Here is a 24,600-nt window from a genome sequence, read left to right as displayed (position 1 = left end):
GCACTTTGATCTAGAAGTGTTTCTCATTCCTTTGCCTGCAGACCTTTTCATTCAAAGTGAGCTGCTGCTCTGTCGTGTTCCCGCAGGTCACAGGCTTAGCGCTAATGAGGGAACGAATGTTCTCCAGCTGAGTCTGAGTTTCAGAGAATGTCTTCATCGACTCCCTCACCTGCAGAGAACACACACGTTTGGTTTTCTTTCTGTTCATTTCACATCACAGAAATATAGACAACTGCAGCCTGAAAATACAAAAAGTAGATTTAGATTGTTTGTTCATATGATTGTGTTCATTAATGTAGGATTCCCAACCTTGGGGTCGCGAGACACTGGAAGGGGTCACTAGATATCTTCAAGAAACTAAGAATATTTTCTGAACAATTTGAGTGCATTTTTGTTCATTTTTACCCTTTTTCTGCAACTTTATTAAACTCACCATATTTGTATTTGGCAATTGAAAATTTCCAAATACATTGTTATTGTAGGAGTTTTTCTTCTTTTTCTTCCGCAACTCCTTTGTCGTGGAACTCCTCCTAGAACATTAATGTAGCACTAATGACACGTACTGTATGTCATCTCATAGGGGTAATGTCTTACATTTATAAAAAGCTCATCTCAAGTGAAGTGTTTTATTTCATTGGACCGAAGCTGTACAACCTACCAGTAAAACGATCAGTTGGGGTCAAAGTTCATTACGTCACAAAAGAAAAAAAAACATGTATATATATATATATATATATATATATATACATGTATATATACTTATACAAATTGAGATACAGTGCTCAGACTGGTACCATTGAACAACATTTCCTTTCAATCTGTGACCTTGATGTTCACTCAAGGTCATATTTAAAGGTCACATATCGTGCTATTTTTCACCATCATCTCCATTTGTTCTAAGAACCCCAAAAACATAGTATTTGAGGTTTATTTTCCAAAACTCGCCTGTTTTCCAGAGTTTTAGCCTCTGAAAAGTCTTCCTGAGCAACTCTACACAAACAGGCTGATTTGCGGTTTACATGCATATTCATGAGTGGGCGTGTCTATAGACGGGACACTGACTTCCTCCTCCCCGCACAGTGACGTAAGGCCAGAGGATGGCCAGCCCTCCTCCCACCCACTCTAGCTGAGCTCATGCTGCTTTATAAACACGAGACAGAGCGTGGGGGCGGGGCGTTCACCGGTACATACATAGACTGTAGAAAATACATACATAGCACTGTGTGAAGAACGCTGAAATGCTCATCTTCGTGGGTGTGTCTGTTTACATATCAATCACAGCAGAGAACTTCCTGGAGGCGCGGCTTCTCCAGGTTAGTGATGCGTCAAATTTGTCATCACAGTGAGAACGCGTCATCAAATTGTAGCGAGGTGTTTGGGCTCACCCTGCAATAAGAAAGGAGCAAATCACCCTCTAACTAACGATTTAGAGAATCAATGAATCTCAATCACAGGGGACGGATCTGGATAAGCATAATGCTTTTTTCCGTCGCCCTTTCCGGCATGCAAAAGGACAAAAAAAAAAAAAAAAAAACAATGATGTGATTTTGCTCTGAATGTCAAAATGAATTTCTGTGATTGCAACCATGTCGGAAATGAACTGAATAAATAAAAAAAAAAATAAATGAAAAAAACACTTTGATCATGTGTATGAAGCCCTAATAACACTTTATCATGTTTAAAGCACAGAAAAGTTGCGAGAGTATGGAAAGGCTTATTAGAGTAAAACAAAAAACGTGCAGGTATCAGTAATAACGTGGACCTTTTTTAAATAAATTTTATTTAATAATCTGTTTGATTTGTTCTGAATGTGTGTCTGTTTATGCGGAAATGGCAGCTGAGGCTTGTTTAATATTTTATTTTCAGAGTTAGTCACATTAGGATCCACACAAGCGTACACAAGGTCAGACCTGATGTGAGATCTGATCGTACGATCACATCAGAATTGATTAATGCCGGAGCTTGTGTAAATCGAACGTGGTCGAACGCACATCGTACGCTCAGATCTGAACGTACAAACAGTTAATAAACGAGGGCCATATATTCAGCATAATTGATCACCCAAAAAAGAAAACTTATTTAAGGGTTGTTTTTCTCTTAGTATGTTTGTGTGTAATTATCTTTGAATTCTGCCCTGAGCACACAAAGAAACTCACCAGTTCACTTCAAATTCAAAAACACATTTGTTGCAGCTTTAAGATCAATAATTTCACAAACTGATGGCATTTTCTGCATGTATCTTTAAAAAGCTTTCGTACCATCAGTGTGTATTTGGAGAAGTGGTGCAGGCCTTGTGGTTCTGCTCTGAGTCCAGCAGAAGTCGTCTCCAGGTCTGAAATCATCGTCTCAGTGCAAAGCTTCACCTGTTCCATCAGCTGCTCCTCAATCATTGTGAGCTGTCCACCTGCAGATGCACAAGCAACAACATTAGTGCAAAGACAAGAAGATCTAACAGTGATCCAACAACAGGCGTCACTGTATTAGACAGAAACTCACAAATATAAGGCATGGCAGATGATCAACGTTCAAACCCTACTTCCAATGTGGGAACAATCACCACATTTAGCACAAAGCTCCTGTTCAATGTCAGATTCGGCTACAAAACATGGCCAAATGTCCTGAAGGTAGAAAACCTAACATTTTGAAAGAACAAATCAACCAAATGTGCTAAAGATCTGTAACTTTCACTCAAATATAGCCCCAACACTGATGAAACTTTAGTACATTTAAACCTATTGAACAATATGAAGTCCATCACTGTTTTAACAAACACACAAAATAAGAGAAAAATATACTGAATAATAAAAAAAGAATAGACAAAAAACAACAAAAATACACAAAATGACACCAAAAAAACACAAACTAAGACAGATTATGTGGAGTACATATACGTACCATTACCAGCAACACACAAAACAACAACAGAACAAAAACACAAAATGACACAAAAAACACAAAATGATGATAGAAATGATCTTGATTAAAACAAACTGAAAATACAAGGATCAGTGTTGGTTCTACATCAGCAGGGAAATGACAGAGCATTGATACAAACTATAGAAATACATTTTCATTCATGTATTTACAAAATTAGACAATTTAAAATTTGTGTTAACACTCATTCATTATGCTCTATAGATGTTTATTCACAGAATTCTGAGCAAAATGTAGTAAGGAAACAAACAAAAGGAAAAAGTTATCTTATTTGGATGAAAAGTTGGCAAAAAAAAATTCATAAAGGAGAAAAAATGGATAAACGTGTCAAAAAAACATAAATGGACAAAAAATAAGGGGGAAAAAAATATTTATTGGCAAACGATAGCTAAAATCTGAAAAAACGTTTTGAAAAGGGCAAAAATGGAACATAGGAAAAAGGTAAAAAGGGGTTAAAGTTTCCCCCTTTTAAGGTTTTCTGGGGGAATAATAAAATTAAGACATAAAAAGCCACATGTTGAGTATCACTGTCTTAACAGCTTCTACATCAGACATAGGCAACAGGCGGCCCGGAGGCCACATATGTGCAAGAATGCACACAAAAAATTATAATATTGCAGGAAAATACAGAAAAAGACAAGAAAAACACAAAAACTACGACAAAAATAAGCAAACCGACAACATTAATACACAAAATTAGGTCAAATAACACAGAACATTAAGAAAAACACAGAAAATGATTCCAAATAAAATACAAAATGAAAAAAATGAAAAAAAAGAAAAACACTAAATTACTTTGCAAAAGCGACAGTTCGAACAAACAAGCAAAACGACAACAGAAACACACAAACATTACACCAAAAAACACAAAATGACAACACAAATACACAATATGACTGCAAAAAACATATTTTACAGGAAAAAAATACACAAAAGGGCAACAGAAATGCACAAAAAGCACACAAAATGACTATAAAAAAGTATTTGTTGTTTCCTGTGTTAATGCTCAGATTGGTCTTTAATCTAAATGCTGAGTTGTCCACCTCTGTTGTACATGGTGTCTCTGATAATGTAGTGGGGTGGTCTGGATGGAAAATACAAGGGCTGAGTTTTGGTCCCGGTCCACCCATGGTCCCCGGGCCTTGAGTTTGACACATGTGGATTAGAGCTTTACTCACCGAGGGTTTCTTTTATGTTGCTACAATTAACAGTGAAAACTGCTGTGGATGTTGACACTGTTGGGTCCATGGTGCTCATCCTTTCAGCCCAGTCACGCAGCTTCAGAATGTGCTGGGTGTAAACTGTCACGGGCTCAGGCTGATGTTTTACGTCGCTCAGTGAGCTTTGATCCCAGCGCTTAGCAAACAAATGAACGTCCGCTAACCATGAAACGCTCTGACACAGCTGATGGACTTCTAGCTGAGCTTCCTGTGGACACGTTGGTTAGAAAGTCACATGTCAGAGAGGGTTGGGTTTAGCAGAGACAGACGTACCTGTATGATCTCAGTCTGCTCTTTCATAGCTTGTTTGATGAGATCATCGACGCTGAGCTGCCATTGGAGCTGTACTTTGGAAAGAGGAGAGTAGCAGCCCCGCACCCTGATACCCCGCACTGTGTGCTTGGATGACATCAGACGCAAAGATGGATTCTCTCTGAGAACATCGTTGGTCCTCCTCCCATCAAAGGTTCTTTCTCCTAAAAAATATAGCATTGTACAGAAATGTAACATATTATACAGATAAAATTAAAGACTTAATTACACATTAATCACATTACTCAGTACTCATTGTCAAACCCCATTTACTGCCTATTTATATTTTTTCTGTACTGTTATATTGACCAATATCTATTATTTATTTTAATTTTTATTTTATTATTTATCTTCGTTTTTTCCCTTATTTTTTTTTTTCAGTACCCACTGTAAAACCCCACTTACTGCCTATTTATATTTTTTCTGTACTGTTATATTGACCAATATCTATTATTTATTTATTTATGTTATTATTTATCTTAGTTTTTTCCCTTATTTTATTATTTTTCAGTACCCACTGTAAAACCCCACTTACAGCTTATTTATATTTTTTTCTGTACTATTATCTTGACCAATATCTATTATTTATTTATTTTATTTTTTGTTATTTCTTTTCTGTTTTTCCTTAATTTTTCCTTTTTGTATTTAGCTTTCTTGCTTGTTCTTTGTGTCTTTGGCTGCTGTAAGATGTGAATTTCCCCCCTGTGGGATAAAAATAATGTATAATGTAATCTAAATTCATACAATGAAATACAAATTTATGACTTCTTTAAATAATATTTATATATAAGAAAAGACAAGGAGAGCAGATTAGTGATTGTTGGACTTACCTAGTAGCATACAACCTTTAAACATGAAGATAAAAAAATAAATATGTATATATTAATTAAAAAAAACTAACAACAAGGGGGTAAATGTCCAAAAACAAAATAATTAGTTATTTTCTTTGCTAATATTACCTATTAAAAGATTATAAATAGGTTCAAGTAAATATTAATGCAGTCAGAAAACCAGCACCTTCCGTTGGAATGGTTTTACCAGTATTCCTTGAGCTCCCAGTACAGTTGACATCACAATCACAGACCACCACGTCCTGAGCTGAGCCGGACACACAGCTGCTGCTTTCCACAAATAATCCACATTCCTCACACATCTAGAGAAAACAAATAAATGTATGTACATATATTAGTAATATTTATGTTTGGATATTATACATCCATTTTCTGACCCACATGTTCCTTTTTTTTCAGGTTCGCAGGGGTCTGCTGGTGCCATTGGGCGTTAGGCGGGGCTACATCGCAGGGAAAGTATACAAATATGTATAATTATTATTAAAGGGGCAGTAATGTGAAAAAATCACTTTATAACGGTTTTGCTACAGTGATATACATTCCTTTAGCCTCATTCAGAGGACCAGAGTAGAAAAAGTTCTGTTTGCTCCCTCCCTTGTTATTCCACATTTTGTAAAAAAATTTTTCTTGTGTTGTGATGTCACCTAGCGGAAACTCGTCCTCCTGACAATCCTGGCTCCTCCTACCCTATAAAAATGTAAGCTCTTACATCTTACAATCACAATAGCTGCTTATTATATATATATATATATATATCACATGTGTTTTAATGTAATGTGCAGTTTTTTGGGCTGAAAACAATAACAAGAGTGTGTGAATAGCAAAAGAGAATCGCTATGGTGATCAGCTGTGGAATGTGGCATGCATCTCCAGACACGCCCACTCAAAAATATGCATACGCTAAAACTCCAGAAAAAAGGCCAGTTTAGGAAAATAAACCTCAAATACTATGTTGTTAGGGTTCTTAGAACAAATGGAGATGAGTGAAAATGAAAAATTGCAAAATACTGGACCTTTGAAGTTTTGATATGATAGTTATTTAAAATTACCCTCAATTTTTTCTTAATTCTACTAAAAAATTCCCATTAGGAGTTCCTATTTTTGAATATTCCCCAAATTTCCAAACGTATTTCCTGTGGAGATTTACCTTAAATTTAGCGCAAAGGGAACCCAATGACAACTTAAAGTGGTGTACATTGTGGTGTAAAGATCACCTGAATAATGGAGCCACTGATGGAGTGAAGAAGTGTTTGTTCAAACTGATGCATTGATGGTTCCACCGTCAGCTCATCATCGGTGTTGAAACAAAGCTCGGTGAGAAACACAGAGCGCTGCTGGGACTTCATTACCTAACAAACACATCAAGGTGTTGATTGGGTTACTCAGGAATATCAAACTCATTTTAGTTCAGGGGCCAAAGTTTGAGCTTAAGTGGGCCACAGATTTTAGGTGGAAAAAAATTAGGAAATTCAACATTAATGTGACATGGTTTGCACTGTCACTTATAAATGAGAAAATATGATATTATCTCAGGCCCTGCAGGATGTTCACTTAAATCTCCCCAATTTTGGCATTTTGTGGACATTTCGCGGAATAATTTGAGGAGAATTTGCCAGTTTTTGGAAAAATTTAGTTGTTTAAACAATTTGAGATTAAAGTTATAAAGAAAAAAGTTTTTTTTGTGATGTCATGAACTTTGACCCCAACCGGTAGGTAGGTCGTACAGCTTCATTCCAACGAAATAAAATACTCCACTTGAGATGAGCTTTTCATAAATGTAAGCATCAAACTTGTACAATAAATATTCATAGACATATGGTAAATCTTGGTTTTTGACACTTGACGCGACCTTGACCTTGACATTAACATTTTGGCTCCAAAAAAGGTTGACTGCACATCCTTAACATTACCTCTATGAGACAAAATACGTGTTATTAGTGCTGCATTAATAGCCTAGGAGGGGCTTTAGGACAAAGCAAATTGCAGAATTAAAATAATAATGAGAACTCCCACAATTACAATGTATTTGGCAATTTTTAATTGAAATTACTTTTAATTTTTAATTGCCAAATACAGTGACTGCCATCAGCTGACATAGGAACTGAAAAACTGAGCATTGCAAATAATGTGGATTAAAATTGAATTTTTGTATTTGAATGGGCTGATATATATATATTTATATACTGGGGCTGAACGATTGTGGACAATAATCTAATTGCGATTTTTTTTTCCTCAATATTGCAATTGCAATTTAATTTGAGATTATTTTTTCAAGGTCCTCTTCTTATGCTTTTTTCAACAAACATAATCAATAAATCAATGTAATGTGTTCTAATAAACAATATCAGGATGTATTATACATAAATTATTCTTTCTTATAGGCTAGGTTTATGTTAAGATAAAGAAAAATGAAGCATTTCATTAATATTAAGTGTATTATCTACGTCAATTATAGTTGTAAACTTAAATACTTTGACTTGCAGTCTTGTAAACATTCACCACAAAAACATAACAGAAAACAAAAGTGCAGGAAAAATAAGGAGAACAAATATGTGCTTAAACAAACTGCACATTTTTAAGGTAAATCAAAGTCCAAATAAAGAAAATACAATAAAACATAGTCATCAACATCCCCCACCAGATTAGTTCTCATTATAACTCACAATCTTTTCCTAAATGTCCTAAATCTAAGAACGTAGATGTATACATAAGAAAATATTATCACATCAGAATATAAAATTACTAACTATCTTAAACGCTTTCTAAGAAATGCTGTCCCCTTTGAAGATACCTCGAACAAAGTCCAAAAAACAGATCAACGGCAATAACTCCGGAAAAAATAATTGCGCACTTCTCATTTTTGAACTCCATCAAGGTATTGATACCCTGAAGCCACACACCAAATGTGGTTATCATATCTTAAACATTTTCTGAGAAGAGCTGTCCTCTTTAACACGAACAGACGGACGCATGGAGCTCAAACTTATATCCCCTTCACACTTTGTGGCGGGGGATAATAAACAACTGTATGTTCTTATTAAACCTTAAGAATGAAACTATTTTTTTAACACTAATAAAAACATTATATTCACTCAATAACAGCAGCACACAACACACTAAATGACTTCCTCTGCATTTCACCCATAGATAGCAGTGGCTGCCACAACAATGCGGGTGGTCCGGAAAGCAATTTGGGGGGTGTCGGAGGCAGGGAGGGAGGCCTGCAGGGTACCCAGGGTGGTGTCGGACATGGCAACTTTTTTTTTTTTTTAAATTGCAGTCTTTGCAGTTAGGAAATCTTGTTTCATCACATCGCGATATTATGGCAAATGCAATTAATCTTTCAGCCATAGTATATACAACTAAATTATTTGGAAAAACATGAAAAATGTTTGTAAATTACCGTCATTTTTATTTTCTCAAGCGGGCCAAATTTGATGCTCCAAAGGGTCGGATTTGGTCCTCGGGCCTTGAGTTTGACGCAGTGCTCTCAAATGTTTAAAATGTGTGATTAAAAATAACAATAACAATAACAATAACAATAATAATAACTTTAATTTGTAAAGCACTTTACATTTAGTAATGTCAAAGTGCTACAGAGACAAGGACAGAGAAAAAAAATCAACATAGATAAAAGCAATAATAAAACAACAGCAAATAAAATCAACAAAACATCATTTATCAGAAAGCTTTTGTAAAAACGAATCCCACACTGCTCTACATCTACCTTTAAAACGTTGAGAAAATGAAGAGCATCTTGCTGGATGAAGGAAACCAGAGCCTGTATCACCATGTGATGAGTGAGAGCTGAAAACCGGCCCAGTTTCATCAACGTGTGTTCAGACTCCACCAAGTCGTTCCTGAGCTTCCTCTGCTGGTCCAGCTGCAGGTAAATAGGCTCACGGCACCGCGTTGGGAAAACAGCATGTTTTCTCTGCTTCTGGAGCTCCTCGTGTCTCTGGTAACATTCGTCTCTCACCTGAAGATGGAAAAATAATCGAGTTCTGGTCTTTCTGAAGTTGTGTACCCTTCATTCTTTGGTTCTTCCGTTTTAAAACCAAATAAAAAAAAACAAATGGTGTGGTTATTTTAGTTTTACTGACTTTAAACCAAAACAGAAATACAGAAACATCAAAAACCAGACAAGCAGCGTTTTTCTGTTTTAAATTTAAATCTTGTTATGTTTGGGGAATATTTGGATATTTAAGGTAAACTATGGACGAGAGCTTCATGTTTTAATCTCATCACACAGAGAGACCCACAGATGGGGGAGGACGTTTAATAAAATGATCTTGCAGCATGTTGTCCACCTCACACTGATGGTAAAGAGGCGTAATTTGTGTGTCGACGTTTCTTTAAAGAGTTTTTGATGCTGGAAGTCCGAATCCGGGAATATCTGCCAACTTTACCGAATAACATTATCCAGATGAACTGGTGACGACTATGGACTGTGAGGCTGGTGTGAGGAACAATAGACGGTAAAACTTCAACCATTTGACACTTCTGCAAAAACAATTTCACAGCTTTTTTGAGGACAGTAAAACATCTATATTTTGAAAGTTATAATACCTCTAGCCACTAACAGCAGCCGTCAACACACACAGAAGTTGATCACAAGAAACGAGTAGCACCAGTAGATTCATTACACTACCTCTGATTTCTTTAATCACATATCGTGATGTTTTGCAAAACATCCATTTTTCTTTATTTATTTACAGTATGTATTATTAATGTTCATCAGTGATGTGACTTATGCGTTGCTCCTTTTTTTGTCCAGTAGTAAAAGTCTGCCCCCGTCTATGGGTCCACTCTGTGTGGTGAGATTAAAACATAAAGCTCTCGTCCACAGTTTACCTGAAATATCTCGCAAACAAAACAAGATTTAATTTTAAAACAGAAACACGCCGCTTATCTGGTTTTTGATGTTTCTGTATTTCTGTTTTGGTTTTAAGTCAGTAAAACAAAATAACCACACCAACCCTCTGTTTATCTGTCTTTCAGTCTGTTAGCAAGATAACTTGAAAAGTTATGAACGGTTTGGATGAAATTTTCAGGAAAATTGATAAATGGGACAAAAAACAGTTTGTTTTGGTTTTGAGTCAGTAAAACTAAATAACCACACCACTTATTTGTTATTTTGATTTGGTTTTAAAACGGAATAACCAAAGAACGAAGGGTACACAGATTTTTCAGTTGTAAAATATTTCCAAACTAAAAGTGTACCGAGTTTAGGATGAGAGATAAGTTCTGAGATAACTTCTCCAGAAAATGCCTACAGGACTGACTCTTGATGGTCACGGCATCCTTAAAATCCATTAATGTGGAGGTTTTACACTCATCCATTGGCATCCAGTGAGAACACAGGAGTTCTTCAATCACACTGTAAAAATAAGGAAAAAAAATGATGTGATCGAAAAAAAGGACAAAAAAATACATAAAGTGAAAATAAAAACCTATGAAATGACAATAAAATATTCAAAAGAACAATAATGATACTCAAGACGACTTCACAAACATGCAAAACAACAACAAATATACACAGAATTGCAGAAAAATCTACAAAGCAAGAACAAAAACCTATGAAATGACAATAAAATATTCAAAAGAACAATAAAGATCAGAATCAGAATCAGTGGGTGACTTGGGGTGTGTTCATGTGGATGGTGGCAGAGGGAAAGAAGCTGTTTTTGTGTCTGGAGGTTCTGGTCCTGATGGACCGAAACCTCCTACCAGAAGGGAGAGATTGAAACAGTTTATGACCGGGGTGGGAGGGGTCGGCCACAATCTTTCCTGCACGCCTCAAAATCCTGGAGGCGTACAGGTCCTGGAGGGAGGGCAGATTGCAGCCGATGACCTTCTCTGCAGAGTGGATGATACGCTGCAGTCTGGCCTTGTCCTTGGCCGTAGCTGCAGCGTACCAGATGGTGATGGAGGAGCAGAGGATGGACTGGATGATGGAGCTGTAGAAGTTCACCATCATCTTTGTTGGCAGACTGAACTTCTTCAGCTGCCGCAGAAAGTACATCCTCTGCTGAGCTTTTTTGATAAGGGAGCTGATGTTCAGCTCCCACTTGAGGTCCTGAGTGATGATGGTCCCCAGGAAGCAGAAGTACTCCACAGAGCTCACTGGGTGAGGGGGGTGAGGGGGGCTGGGTTCTTCCTGAAGTCTGCTATCATCTCCACTGTCTTTAAAGCATTGAGCTCCAGGTTGTTCTGGCTGCACCAGGACACCAGCCGGTCTGTCTCCCACCTGTAGTCGGACTCGTCTCCATCAGCAATGAGACCGATGATGGTCGTGTCGTCTGCAAACTTCAGGAGTTTGACCGACTGGTGAGAGGAGGTGCAGCTGTTGGTGTACAGGGAGAAGAGCAGAGGAGAAAGAACACAGCCCTGAGGAGATCCAGTGCTGATGGTCCGGGGAGCAGAGATGGTTTTTCCCAGCTTCACGTGCTGCTTCCTGTCAGACAGGAAGTCTGTGATCCACCTGCAGGTGGAGTCTGGCACGTTCAGCTGGGAAAGCTTGTCCTGAAGGAGAGCTGGGATTATTGTATTAAAAGCAGAGCTGAAGTCCACAAACAGGATCCTGGCGTAGGAGCCTGGGGAGTCCAGGTGCTGGAGGATGAAGTGGAGAGCCAGGTTTACAGCATCGTCTACTGACCTGTTGGATCTATAGGCAAACTGCAGGGGGTCCAGGTGGGGGTCGGTGATGTCCTTGATGTGGGAGAGCATGAGGCGTTCAAAGGACTTCATGACCACAGATGTCAGAGCGATGGGTCTGTAGTCATTAAGTCCTGTGATCCTCAGCTTTTTAGGGACAGGAACGATGGTGGAGGCCTTAAAACAGGCTGGTACGGTGCATGTCTCCAGTGAGGTGTTAAAAATGTCTGTGAACACTGGAGACAGCTGATCAGCACAGTGCTTTAAGGTGGAAGGAGAGACATAGTCCGGTCCACAAGCCTTACGGGGGTTTTGTCTCCTGAAAAGTCTATTTACATCTCTCTCTTTGATGGAGAAAGATGTCTCTGTGGGAGGAGGGGGGGAGGAGGGGGGGAAGATAGGGGAGAGAGCCTCTGTAGGCAGCTGGGGTGAAACTGTAGCTTTGATGTGGGGGGTGAAGGTGTTGGATACACAAAATAATTCCAAAAACCTGCAAAAGAACAAGAAAAATATGCAAAATGACAACCCAAATACACAAAGCAACAACAAAAAATAATGAAAACACAATATAATGTACAAAAGAAGACTACAAATTAACAGACAATATACAAAATTACAAAATACACAAAGCAACAACAAATATACACATATTTGCTGAAACATCTACAAAACATCAACAAAAACCTATGAAATTGCAATAAAATATTCAAAAAAACAATAATGATACACAAAATGACTTCATAAACATACAAAAGAATTAGAAAGATGTGCAAAATGACAACCAAAATACACTAAATAACAACAAATATACACAGAATGGCATAAAAATATACAAAATGACAATCAAAATACACTAAACAACAACAAATATACACAGAATGGCATAAAAATATACAAAATGACAATCAAAATACACTAAACAACAACAAATATACACAGAATGACATAAAAATTTACAAAATGACAACCAAAATACACAAAGCAACAACAAAAAATTACAAAAACACAATCAAATGTTCAAAAGATGCACAAGACAACAAAATCAGACAAAATATACAAAATGACAGAGAAAATACACAAAACAATAACAAATATACACAAAATTGCAGAAAAAAAATCTACAAAACAATAACAAAAACCTATGAAATTACAATCAAATATTAAAAAGAACAATAAAGATACACAAAGTTATTCGAAAAACATACAAGAGAACAATAATACACAAAATGACAACAAAAGCTACAAAGACACGTGATAATGTACAGAAAATACACAAGGTCTACAAATTAACAGAGAATATACAAAATGAGAGAGAAAATACGCAAAACAACAACAAATATACACAGAATGGCAGAATAACATGCAAAACAATAACAAAAACACACAAAATGGAATAGAAATAAAAATGAAACGTCTGAATACAGAGATGTTGAATGACCAAAGGAACCACCACTAGCAGCAGCAGCACCACCACCACCACAAGCACCACCACCTCTATCAGCAGTAGCATTACCACCACCTCTATCAGCAGTAGCATTACCACCACCTCTATCAGCAGTAGCATTACCACCACCTCTATCAGCAGTAGCAGCATCACCACCTCTATCAGCAGTAGCATTACCACCACCTCTATCAGCAGTAGCATTACCACCACCTCTATCAGCAGTAGCAGCATCACCACCTCTATCAGCAGTAGCATTACCACCACCTCTATCAGCAGTAGCAGCATCACCACTACTATCAGCAGCACCACCACCTCTATCAGCACTAGTAGCACCACCACCACTATCAGCAGCAGCAGTACCACCACTAGAACCAACACCTCTATCAGCAGCACCACCACCTCTATCAGCACTAGTAGCACCACGACCACTATCAGCAGTAGCAGCACCACCACCTCTATCAGCACTAGTAGCACCACCACCACAATCAGCAGTAGCAGCACCACCACCACTATCAGCAGTAGCAGCACCACCACCACAATCAGCACTAGTAGCACCACCACCACTATCAGCAGTAGCAGCACCACCACCTCTATCAGCACTAGTAGCACCACCAGCACTATCAGCAGTAGCAGCACCACCACCACTATCAGCAGTAGCAGCACCACCACCTCTATCAGCAGTTCAGACAGTTCAGTGCTTTTCAAACAACAAGCCCTGGATAACAAGCAGCCTGAAGCATCAACTGAACCTGAAGAACGAGGCCTTCAAAACAAGGGACAAAGATGAGATTAGGACTGTACAGCATGATCTAAAAAGAGCATACGGAAAGTCAAAATAGACTATGAAAGAAAGCTGGAGAGAAAACTGCAGAACAATACTGGCTATAAGGAGAAGAGACGTGTCACACCAGGGGACACCACCATGTTTAACCGCCTGTTCCACCTCTGCTGTGGCTGCCTCCTGCTGTGCTCCACTCAGCGGCTGTTGGAAGGCCTTCTGAGGTCAAGGATTACAGACCGGTGGCCCTGACGTCTGTGATCATGAAGACCCTGAAAAAGTCACTCCTTCGGCTCCTGGTTTGGGTACTGAGAGAACATGGGTGTGGAGGATGCCATCCTGTACTTGCTTCACAGGACAAACTCTATTCTAGATGGTATGTAAGGATAATGTCCTTCGACTTCTCAAGTGCTTTTAACACCATCCAGCCTACAATCCTGAGGAACAAGCTTGAAAAACAGAATGTGGAGCTAGCTTTCATCACATGGGTCACCCACTACCTGACAAAGAGGCCACAGTATGTCAGGCTAGGGTACACGGTCTCTGAAACTGTGGTGACCAACATTGGAACCCCCAAGGTAACTGTGTTGTCCCCTTTTCTTTTCACATTGTATACATCTGACTTCACCCACAGGTCTGCATCATGCCACAGAAATACTCAGACGATACGTCTGTGGTGGCGTGTGTGAAAGAAGGGGACGAGGAGGAGTATAGGAGGGTCATCTCTAACTTCACACAGTGGAGCAGGTCCAACAAACTGGTGCTGAACACAGCAAAAAGGAAGGAGATAATTGTGGACTTTAGGTGGAAACCTCATCATCTACCGTTTCAAACTGAGGGGGGGGGGTGGGCATTGAGATGGTAACCACATATAAATATCTGGGTGTCCACCTGGACCACAAGCTGGACTGGTCAGTGCATGCTAATGTTAATGCAGACTACAAGAAGGGACAGAGCAGACTCTTTTTCCTAAGAAGACTAAGATCTTTTGATGTCTGTCCTGAGATACTGTACATCTTCTACCAGGCAGTAGTTGTAAGTGCTGTGTTTTTAGCTGCTGTGTGCTGGGGAAACAGTGTAACGGCCAGGGAGGGGAACCGATTGGACAAAATGTTCCGTAAGTGCGTGTCAGTGATGGGGAGGGGTGTGTACTCTGTTGGGGAACTCGTGGAGAGTAGGATGATGAGCTTGATGAAGTCCATCCTCAGTAAAAGTAGTCATTTCCTACACGACACGGTGGTCGCACAGCAAAGCAGCCGGAGTGACAGAATCCTGTCCATGTGCAGCAGGACTGAGAGGTTATTAGGTCTTTTATCCCGGCTGCCATAAGACTGTACAATGGGTCCTGCTAATGTGCACATTTATTTTATTTAATCATGTATTTATGAGTATGTGTGTGGAATGTATGGCACACTGTATGCTACTGGGAACTTGAACGTCTCCTTCTGGGTATGAATAAAGTATCTATTTATCAATCCTGGATTTCCACTGGATGCGTATCTGCTCCGAAACTGCTCCGCTGCGAGGCTTCAGTGCAATCTGCTGTCCTTCAATCCCCACTGCCTCCAGTTTTTCTGCGTATCTGTTGCAGCAAGGACTCGGAAGGTCCCGCTAATTCACTTGTAATCGCACGATATATATATATGCGATTCAACCATGGATAAATGCAATATTTATATGTGAAATATGAATGTAAAAGTGCTTGGATCTGGCCAAACATGGTATCAACAAAAAGGTCTGGGAACCACGAATCCGAATATGTGCTTGGTTTTCGGGTAGAGTCTGAATTGAATCAGCTAGAGCCAAAACGCACAATTTTGTCCAAAATATGGTATCAGCGGACAGGTTTTATTCCCCTGAGTCCGAATATGTGCTCGGTTTTTGGATAGAGTCCAAAATTGATCCGCTGGATGCCCCGGAAGGTCGTTGTTGTCCTCTACCAGGGCTAACCTTCGTCAATGGATGGAATTACGATCCGCCTTGAACGCGGAGTATTTTATTTCTAAAAACATCCAGATATTTTATTCTGTGTCGATGCACTACTTCCTGTCTGGTACAGGCTTATTTTTGCTAACCTATCATCTGCGTTGCAGTTTCAGAGCTGTTACGGATGCAGTGGAAATTGGGGGTCAGAGGTAAGTCACCTGATTAACTGATAAACAGCGTCTCTGAAGGGAGGAACAGCCATGAGCATCACATCCTGCAGATTCGAACACTTGCGCTGAAATATAACGGCATGTATGATTTTATTCCACCTGCAGAAAAATAACTATTTAATGCACATAAAAAGTTTAAAATTACTTTGTGAGGATGATTATAATTACCATGTAAAGGCTTTCCTAAGTCTGAAGAGCCTGTAAAAGGAGATTTCCTGTAAAGCTGTCCACAACATGCACTCTCTGAACCAATCAGAGAGAGGCATGAGTCCACCACAACCTGAGTGTGTGTGATGAAGGACTGTGGAAGAGGAGAAGACGTAGTGCTCACACCCAGCCTCACTGGAATCCACCACCTGCAGGTCATAGGGTCTACCAGAGGAAAGGAGAGGACAGTATTCATGCTCTAAGCAGCAGCAGCAATGATGATGATGATGATGATGATGATGATGACAAAACAAAACTGTTTTTATTACACTACTTTTAAATAAACAGTATGTGTACAGTTTATGGTGGAAAATCAAGCTTTAAAAAGTGTATTTTTGTTTATTTTTCCTCACATTTTCTGTGATTTTGTCTTTGTTTTGTGTGTTTTTCCGTTATTTTTGTGTTTATCTTGTGAAATTCAAATAGCCATTTACATTTTTCTGAAATTTCAGGTGACCCCATAGGATCCCAACCCCAAGATAGGACTGCATCATTATGGCCAAAATCATAATTACGATTATTTTTGGTCAATATTGTAATCACAATTATAATCAAAATGATTTATCATATTTGGTAAAAAAAAAAAAAAAAAAACATGATATAGTGTTTTACTTTACCTGTATGAGTCTCCTTTCACTTCTCTGAGGAAATAAAACTCCACATCACCAGGGTTTCTTTTCTGCAGGAGGATCTGAACAACCTCTATTCCAGTGAGAGGGTTGTTTATAGAACTCTTTAACTCTGTGTTGATCTTTCTCACATCATCTTCATCATCATCTGTATGTCTTCTGACAGTTATCGACTGGTCTTTCTTTGTGAGGCTGAAAGTATAAAAAAAACAGAACATATTTGACAGCTTTGAAAACACTTTGCCCACATGAGAAGTCAAGGTTGAGAGCATGTTTTTAGTTCTATCACAAAGAAGAGCAACATCTTCAGAAAAATGTGACGGCCATTTATGATCAGAGGGTCACATGATCAACATTCATGTCAGCATTTAGAATAACGATCAATCTGAGCAATAATACAGGAAACAACAAAGAGTCTATATTTGTAATGTTTTTCAATTATTTTGTGTGATTTTGTCTTATTATGTGTTTTTTGAGTTATTTAGTGTAATTTTGTTCATTTCTGTGATTTTCTCCTTGTTTTGTGTGTTTTTCTGTTATTTTGTCTATGTTAATTCTGTGAAGTTGGTGTAACATCTTCTTCCTTTGTGAGTAACTTTAACTAATCAATTTTGAGTTAATGGAACTTGATTTGTTTATTATATAGTACGCATAACTTAAAAACACAACTTAAGTACAATTTAATAGAATTAAGTAATTAGTCTTGTTATTTCTGTTGTTTCAAATAGGGATTATCTAAAAAAAATTACAGTATATACTGTAATTCAGACAGCACTTTAATTTAACTGTTATCAAAAAGTACAAGTAGCCAGTCATTCAGCCTTTTACGTTCTAGAAAATTTCGACTTTTAAGTTAATCAACTTAAAAAATTGAGACAATCAATTGCCTCAATTCTGGTAACTTATTTGGGTTTACAACGTAGTACTCAGAAGTTGTTTTAGTGACAATTACCTTGATGTAGTTTTCCGTATCGGGATGTGAGCTCCCACAGCTGAGACCATGAGCTGAGGACCTTGTGTCCATTTTCTGTCTCCTCTGGCTTTCCCAGGTCCAGATCCAGCTCCAGGTCCAGATCTGTCCTGAGCGATCAGATGAGGCAGCTCTACCACTGACAGAGGTCTGTGTGGGTCTGAGGAGGCGAGTCCATGGACCAGGTGAGTTGATGGTAGCCGTGGTAACGTCACACCAGGTGAACTCTGCTTTTTCTTCACCTTGGATCCAGTTTTTTCCAGAGAAGATCTTTCCTTCAGGGAGGAAGTGGACATGTGGCTGGTGTGTGTGTGCGTGCGTGCGTGCGTGTATCGCTAATAAGTTCTAGGAACCAATCCGGTCTTCTCAAAGTTAGTCAGGATGCTGTGGAGGTGAAAAAGCTGCAGAACAAATAACAGTGATGGTTTGATACTTTACTGTTACCATGTTTGTTGACGGCTATTATTGAATGATGTTCAGAATTTGTTTGAAGATACTAAAACATTTTTCTCAGTAAGGAAATGCTGTGCTTATTCGCTCTGTTAACATTAGGCCTGATTGACAATGAGCCATTTTAAAGGAGACTTTGCCTTCTCACTTTTTAAGTTTTGATTAGAGCCTTGCGCCCCCAATGTAATATATATATATAAATATACATATAATAAAACTTGCTGCGAGTTGCAAAAATGATGCTACATGGTGGCTTTTAGTGCATTATATTAGTGTAATTGTGGCTTTTCTTCTGTTTATTTAGCATGATGTATTTTCTCACCTAGTTTTTGTAAACATGATGCATTTACAAATTGAAATCTGGTATCCATGGTAATGATGACAGAATTGAGCATCATTTTCAGTTTACCTCTTTGCAGTGTAAAATGTACCAACTTATAGTATAGCAGTAGTATGGGTGCTTGGTCCCTTAGTAGTCCTCTGTAGAATACTGTCTGGTACTGGAACATATCTGTATGATTTACATCATTTTGTGTGATTTGCTTGTAATTGGTTTTGGTAATATATTTAGTTGCATCAATGCACATTAATATTCATAATATATCTAACACAAGCACATTAATAATCATAATATATCTTACATATACCCATATGTTTGTGATTTTCAAAACCCACTACCCTGAACTTTTAATTCATGATGATATTGATCATGAATGTTTAACAAAAATACATAGAGAAAAATTAAAAACCCCTTCAAAATCTACTTTTTTTCAAATTTGGTCTGTGAATTATTCTTATCAGCGACTCTTTTCTTTGTTGAATCTTTCTTAAAGATAATGTTTATTTATTTAGTTGAATTCAGTAATGTTGTAAATGTTAACATTTATTATATTATTGGGGAAACGTTTAGAGAGAATGATTGTTTTCCTTCAGTTGCAGCCGTCAAATATTAGTTTCAACCAGCAGAGGGCACTGGTAACCCAGTGTTGGGTTAGGATGCAGCTATTCTGTGCAGTGAAGAAGAGATGCTATGGCTAACAGGCAGAGCTAATAGAAAAACCTAACTTTTACAGATATTAACGTAATATTACAGATATTCTTTCGGTGCTAAAGGGGTAAGGAATCATTTATGAACATGTTTAAGAGTAGAAGGCAGACACAAAGAGAGCAGTAGGAGAGTCCGTTTGCTGCCTACGCTTCTGGACATCCCTGTAATAATGATATATAAATAGAGCAGCAGTCAGGAGCCTCCATGCATTGCCACAAAATACACATTGGCATCTGTAAGACTGCCCTCTAGTGGTGACAGAGAAACAATCAATTCAGAAACGCACAAATAGAGATTATTTCTCACTGTAAATGCCAGTAGCCCAATTAATTAAATACATCGAGTGATCATTCTGAATAAGATATTTTATAGCGTGCTTGCAGATTATTATTTCCTCAAGAGGATTGTTAAAAATCGGAGACAAATTTCACTGTAGGGCTACAATATACAGGTCATGTTTTTCCACCTTGGGGTCGCCTGAAATGTCTAGTAAATGATTAAAAAAAAAAAAAAATGAAAAAATTCTGATTAAAATTTTGATTATTCTTTTTCAAATTAAAACACCACAAACAATCTCAAACAACTGAATTCTATTCTTTCACTTGCTCAAATATTAATCTAGTTAAAGAAAATACATTGCAAAAATTAAATAATTATTCATTAAATAATACAAATTTAAAGCATATTTGTCAATTTTTTAAATTATTATTTTTCAAATTAAAACACCACAAACAATCTCAAACAACTGTATTTTATGCTTTAACTTCCTCAAATATTAATCTAGTTAATGCAAATACAGTTAAAAAATGAATAATTAAATAATTATTATAATAATTAAAATTGTATTTTGTAATTTTTTTAAAAAATATTCTTTTTCAAATGAATGCACACAATCTCAAACAACTGTATTCTATTTTTTCAACTAAATCTAGTTAAATAAAATACAGTATGAAAATTGAATAAATGGTCATTAAATAATAATTAAATTTATATTTGTTATTTTTTATTATTATTATTATTATTATTCTTTTTTGAATTAAAGCACAACACAAACTCAAACAACTGTATTCTATATTGTCACTAAATCTAATTAAATAAAATACAGTATAAAATTGATATAACTATTCATTAAATAATTAAATAATACAAATTTAAATTTGTCAATTTAGTTTTTATTATTAGTATTTTTCAAATTTAAACAGCACACACAGTCTCAAGCAAATATATTGTATAGTTTAACTTCCTCAAATATAAATCTAAAAAAATGTTTTTTAAAAAAATGGATAAGTCTCTGGGGTCACCAGAAATGTGTGATATCAAAATGGGGTCAAGACCCAAAAAAGGTTGGGAACCACCTTTCAACGCATGCGCGCAACTCTTCTCCATCCGATCGGCCTATTTTACAGCAGTTTGTGTACTATTTAAACGGTTGAAACCCTGATATTTACCCTGCTAATTTTGAGTGAATTCCAATTTATCTTGGTTTTTATCTTATTTTCTGTTTGGCTTTTGATTGTCAATGTTGTGTATTGTGTTTTTATCCATTTTTTTTATTATTAAATTAAAAACACCACAAAACAGTCACATATTTAAATGTGTACGATTCAAATATTTAACAAACGTCATATGGTCGGTATACATTCAAATATCACGTCCCAGCAGCTCTGTCGTAAGGATTGCGAGTGAAGGTAATGACGTAGAAAAGCTTTATTTGTCATTGCACGTTATAGAGCAATAGAGCAACAAAATTTCATTTCAGTTGCATTCCGTCCAAGAAAATCACATATAACATGGGAGGACAGGAGCGGGAGAACTGTGGTGCACCACAAGAGCGGCGCCCAGTCTTTAGATGAAAAAATGGGAGAACAACAGAAGGAGAGGTAAGGGGAAGAGGCAGGTTTTAAACTGAGTTCCCTATTGGGGAGGACAGTAAAAAAAAAACTAGGAAAAACCTCCTCAGCGTACATACACCAAAACAACTAAACAAAAACAGTCACAAAAGAGCTCGAGAACATAGCACATGGGCGTGGGGGTGATGGGTCTGAGGGAGAGGTGTTCGGGGTGGGGTCCAGGATGTAGTATACACGCATGCGTTGAAAGGATCTGAATGAATTTGATTTGTGAAAAGATTAGCTAGTGACACTAGTATTAGCTTTAACATAGCATTATCATTAGCCTAGCAATAGCGATAACCTAACAAGAGCATTAACCTAGCATTAACATTAACATAGCAATAGAATTAGCCTAGCATTGGCGTTAGCCTAACATTAACATTGACCTAGCATTAGCTTTAACCTAGCGTTAACCTATCAATAGCATTAGCCTAGCATTAGCATTAATTTAGCATTAACCTAGCAATAACAATAACCTAGCATTAGCATTAGCATTCACCTAGCAATAGCATTAGCCTAGCATGAGCATTTAACAGTAACTGCTCTATTTATATTCTAGTTTCAGTGTTGTCATCGTTTTCGATTTTCATTCACGTACCCCCATGACAATTTGCAACCCCTGGGGGTACCCGTACCCCACTTTGAGAACCTAAGTCTGACGTGTGTACCACGGTTAGTAGCAACAATGTGATACAGAGAATGCAAGTTGTGTCCATCACGTATCTATCATATAGCATCGTACAATGATGCAATTACCTTTCAATTACCCATTTTGTAAAATATTTTAAACATTAAAATAAAATAGGCTAAATTTCCAAAACACTTCCAAAACAGTTAAATTATTCCATGACTTTTCAAGACTGGAAAATAGTTTTTTCAAATCCCTTAACTTTTACAGATACAAATACTTAATATATCCACTTTATTTATTTTCATTTTTTTTTATATTTTTGCTAATAATCTGTTTGAAGGCCTGGGAGTTTACTTACATGTTTAATCTGCTGAAGGAGGAGCAGCCCTTCACAATAACGGTAGCAAGCAATGAGTTGTTTGGATAGTTTGAAATTTTGTTGTCATCAAACAAAATTTTCTGCATTCTTGAATTCCACTTGATTTTATTGTCCTGCAGGTATTTTAGCGGAGAGTTAACGTACTATCACCTGCTATCCATCAGAGTTTGTTTAATATAAACATTTATTTTGGGAAGGGACAGATTATTTTTTTCACTGCTTTAAGATAAATAAAGAGACAAAAAATACATGTTTTTGTGTTTTCTAAAACCAATTTTTTAGCAAAATGACTCAAAAGGTGTAACTCACTTTGCTTTTTACTGCATATAATAGTTATTTTCTGGTTCTATATTTCAGATTTGTCATTTTTACTTTCTCCTGCGGACCACAATGAATACTTGAAAGGGCCGGATTTGGACCCTGGGCCTCGAGTTTGATACAGGTGTTTTACATGTGAAGAATAAAAACGTAAATAAAAATGTTTGTATCTTAGCAAAATACCAAAACAAAGACATGCAAAAATGTAACACATAAATGCATCCTTTACTAATAATTAAATAATAATAATAATTTTATAAAAAGTCATTATATTCAAATTGAAAAATATTTCATAAATAAGATGACAAATGTGTTGGTCAAATTACATAATTATTATTATTATTTTATTTTTTTTTAATGAAAGGACAAAGTTATGAATGTTTATAATACTTTAAAATATTTTCCTGCCAATTTTCGTTGAAATCATATATTCTTTACACATTTGGGCAGAGAAGAACTATCTTAGTGGTGTGAGAAGTCTGCAATGTCAAACAACTAAATAAATAAAAACCTATGTTCTGGAAGGTTAGAAAAGCACAGCATGTAGCCTAGCTAGTGTTAGCATGTAGCCTAGCTAGTATTAGCTAGAAGGCTAACTTTATTTTTTATCTGTAAATCAAAGTTTGTCCGTTTATAAATACTTCTGAAGTTCAAACACATGAAGATATTTCACCATAAATAAGCAGTTTGTGTTAGGTAGCTGTTTTTAAAAAGTACTACTTTGTAAATCTAGTTTAAAACGAAGTTAAACTGTGATGTTCTTACCTGAGCCGGAGATTTAAAAGAGTTGTCAAGCAAACTAGGCGTTGTCATGGTAACGGTCCCTGTCTGCACGCGCTGGGTGTTCACGGAAGAGGTAAGTAGGCGTGTCCATAGATATCTATAATAATCTTTATTATTGTACATATCTATGGACGGTTCCATTAAACTTTAGCAATAACAAAAATGGACGTGGAAACAAAATTAATGTCAGTGTTAAATGATTCATAAAACGAATTAATTAAATTCTATTAAAATGTGGCTGATGACAATCTGACAGAACAACACTGTGCTGAATTAGAACAAGAATAAGGAAAAAAGAAAAAGAAATAGAGCAGGAAGTACAAACTAGGACTCATAACTAATAGATAATATTAGTGAATGAACAGTTTCATTTATTTAATTACAGTGTTTCACAGGCAGAATTTGAATGACTTCTATGTTTTTGTCTTTATTATTATTATTTCATTTAAAATTAAGTTATTTTCCAAAATTTTATAGCCATGAGAGAAAGCCATTACACTTCTCAATGATCATTTCATTCAATTGTTCATTTATTTAGCAGACATTAAACAATAAAGGTGCAAGGAAGAGCTCCACCCCTTTCATTAAACACAAACAATTTAAAAATAAAGGCTAACAAATAAATACCTATCAAATCATGAGACAAAATGCACAATTCAACTCTGATATATGCACAAAGTTCACAAAATCAATATCAAAAGACAAATGCAAATATTGAACAAAACATTAAATGAAATAAAAATTATTTTGATTGTGATTATTTTTTATTTATTTATTTTAAATATCTATTAACAAAAACTGTATAAAAATGAATTTATATTTTTGTCGACTACTACAAACAAAGCTATGATTTTGTCACATGGGACCAAATCCAATCAGAACTCATGTCATCATGTGGTCTTATACGCATTGATCACATGATCAAACCTGTGTGTGTTTAC

The 24,600-nt window shown here is 36.8% G+C and overlaps 1 protein-coding gene across 1 annotated transcript in view; it reads right to left on the bottom strand.

Moving 5' to 3' along the window:
* The window catches only part of dnhd1 (dynein heavy chain domain 1), a 59,886-nt gene extending 36,204 nt beyond the window's left edge, over positions 1–23,682 (bottom strand). Inside the window, exons 1-13 of the mRNA XM_028461089.1 lie at positions 23,642–23,682; positions 18,141–18,559; positions 17,177–17,380; positions 16,521–16,724; positions 16,341–16,451; positions 10,541–10,697; positions 9,045–9,296; positions 6,532–6,666; positions 5,505–5,619; positions 4,428–4,630; positions 4,113–4,362; positions 2,259–2,404; positions 44–169 (exon numbers count right to left, since the gene is read on the bottom strand). Of these exons, the coding sequence (XP_028316890.1) occupies positions 44–169; positions 2,259–2,404; positions 4,113–4,362; positions 4,428–4,630; positions 5,505–5,619; positions 6,532–6,666; positions 9,045–9,296; positions 10,541–10,697; positions 16,341–16,451; positions 16,521–16,724; positions 17,177–17,380; positions 18,141–18,454 (2,217 nt within the window). The 5' untranslated portion in view covers positions 18,455–18,559; positions 23,642–23,682. The remainder of the gene's footprint in view (positions 1–43; positions 170–2,258; positions 2,405–4,112; positions 4,363–4,427; positions 4,631–5,504; positions 5,620–6,531; positions 6,667–9,044; positions 9,297–10,540; positions 10,698–16,340; positions 16,452–16,520; positions 16,725–17,176; positions 17,381–18,140; positions 18,560–23,641) is intronic.
* Positions 23,683–24,600: the final 918 nt, after the last annotated feature.

The sequence above is a fragment of the Gouania willdenowi genome, chromosome 1, assembly GCF_900634775.1.
Source record: "Gouania willdenowi chromosome 1, fGouWil2.1, whole genome shotgun sequence".
NCBI classification, from domain to species: domain Eukaryota; kingdom Metazoa; phylum Chordata; class Actinopteri; order Blenniiformes; family Gobiesocidae; genus Gouania; species Gouania willdenowi.
This window is presented reverse-complemented; position numbering and strand designations above follow the sequence as displayed.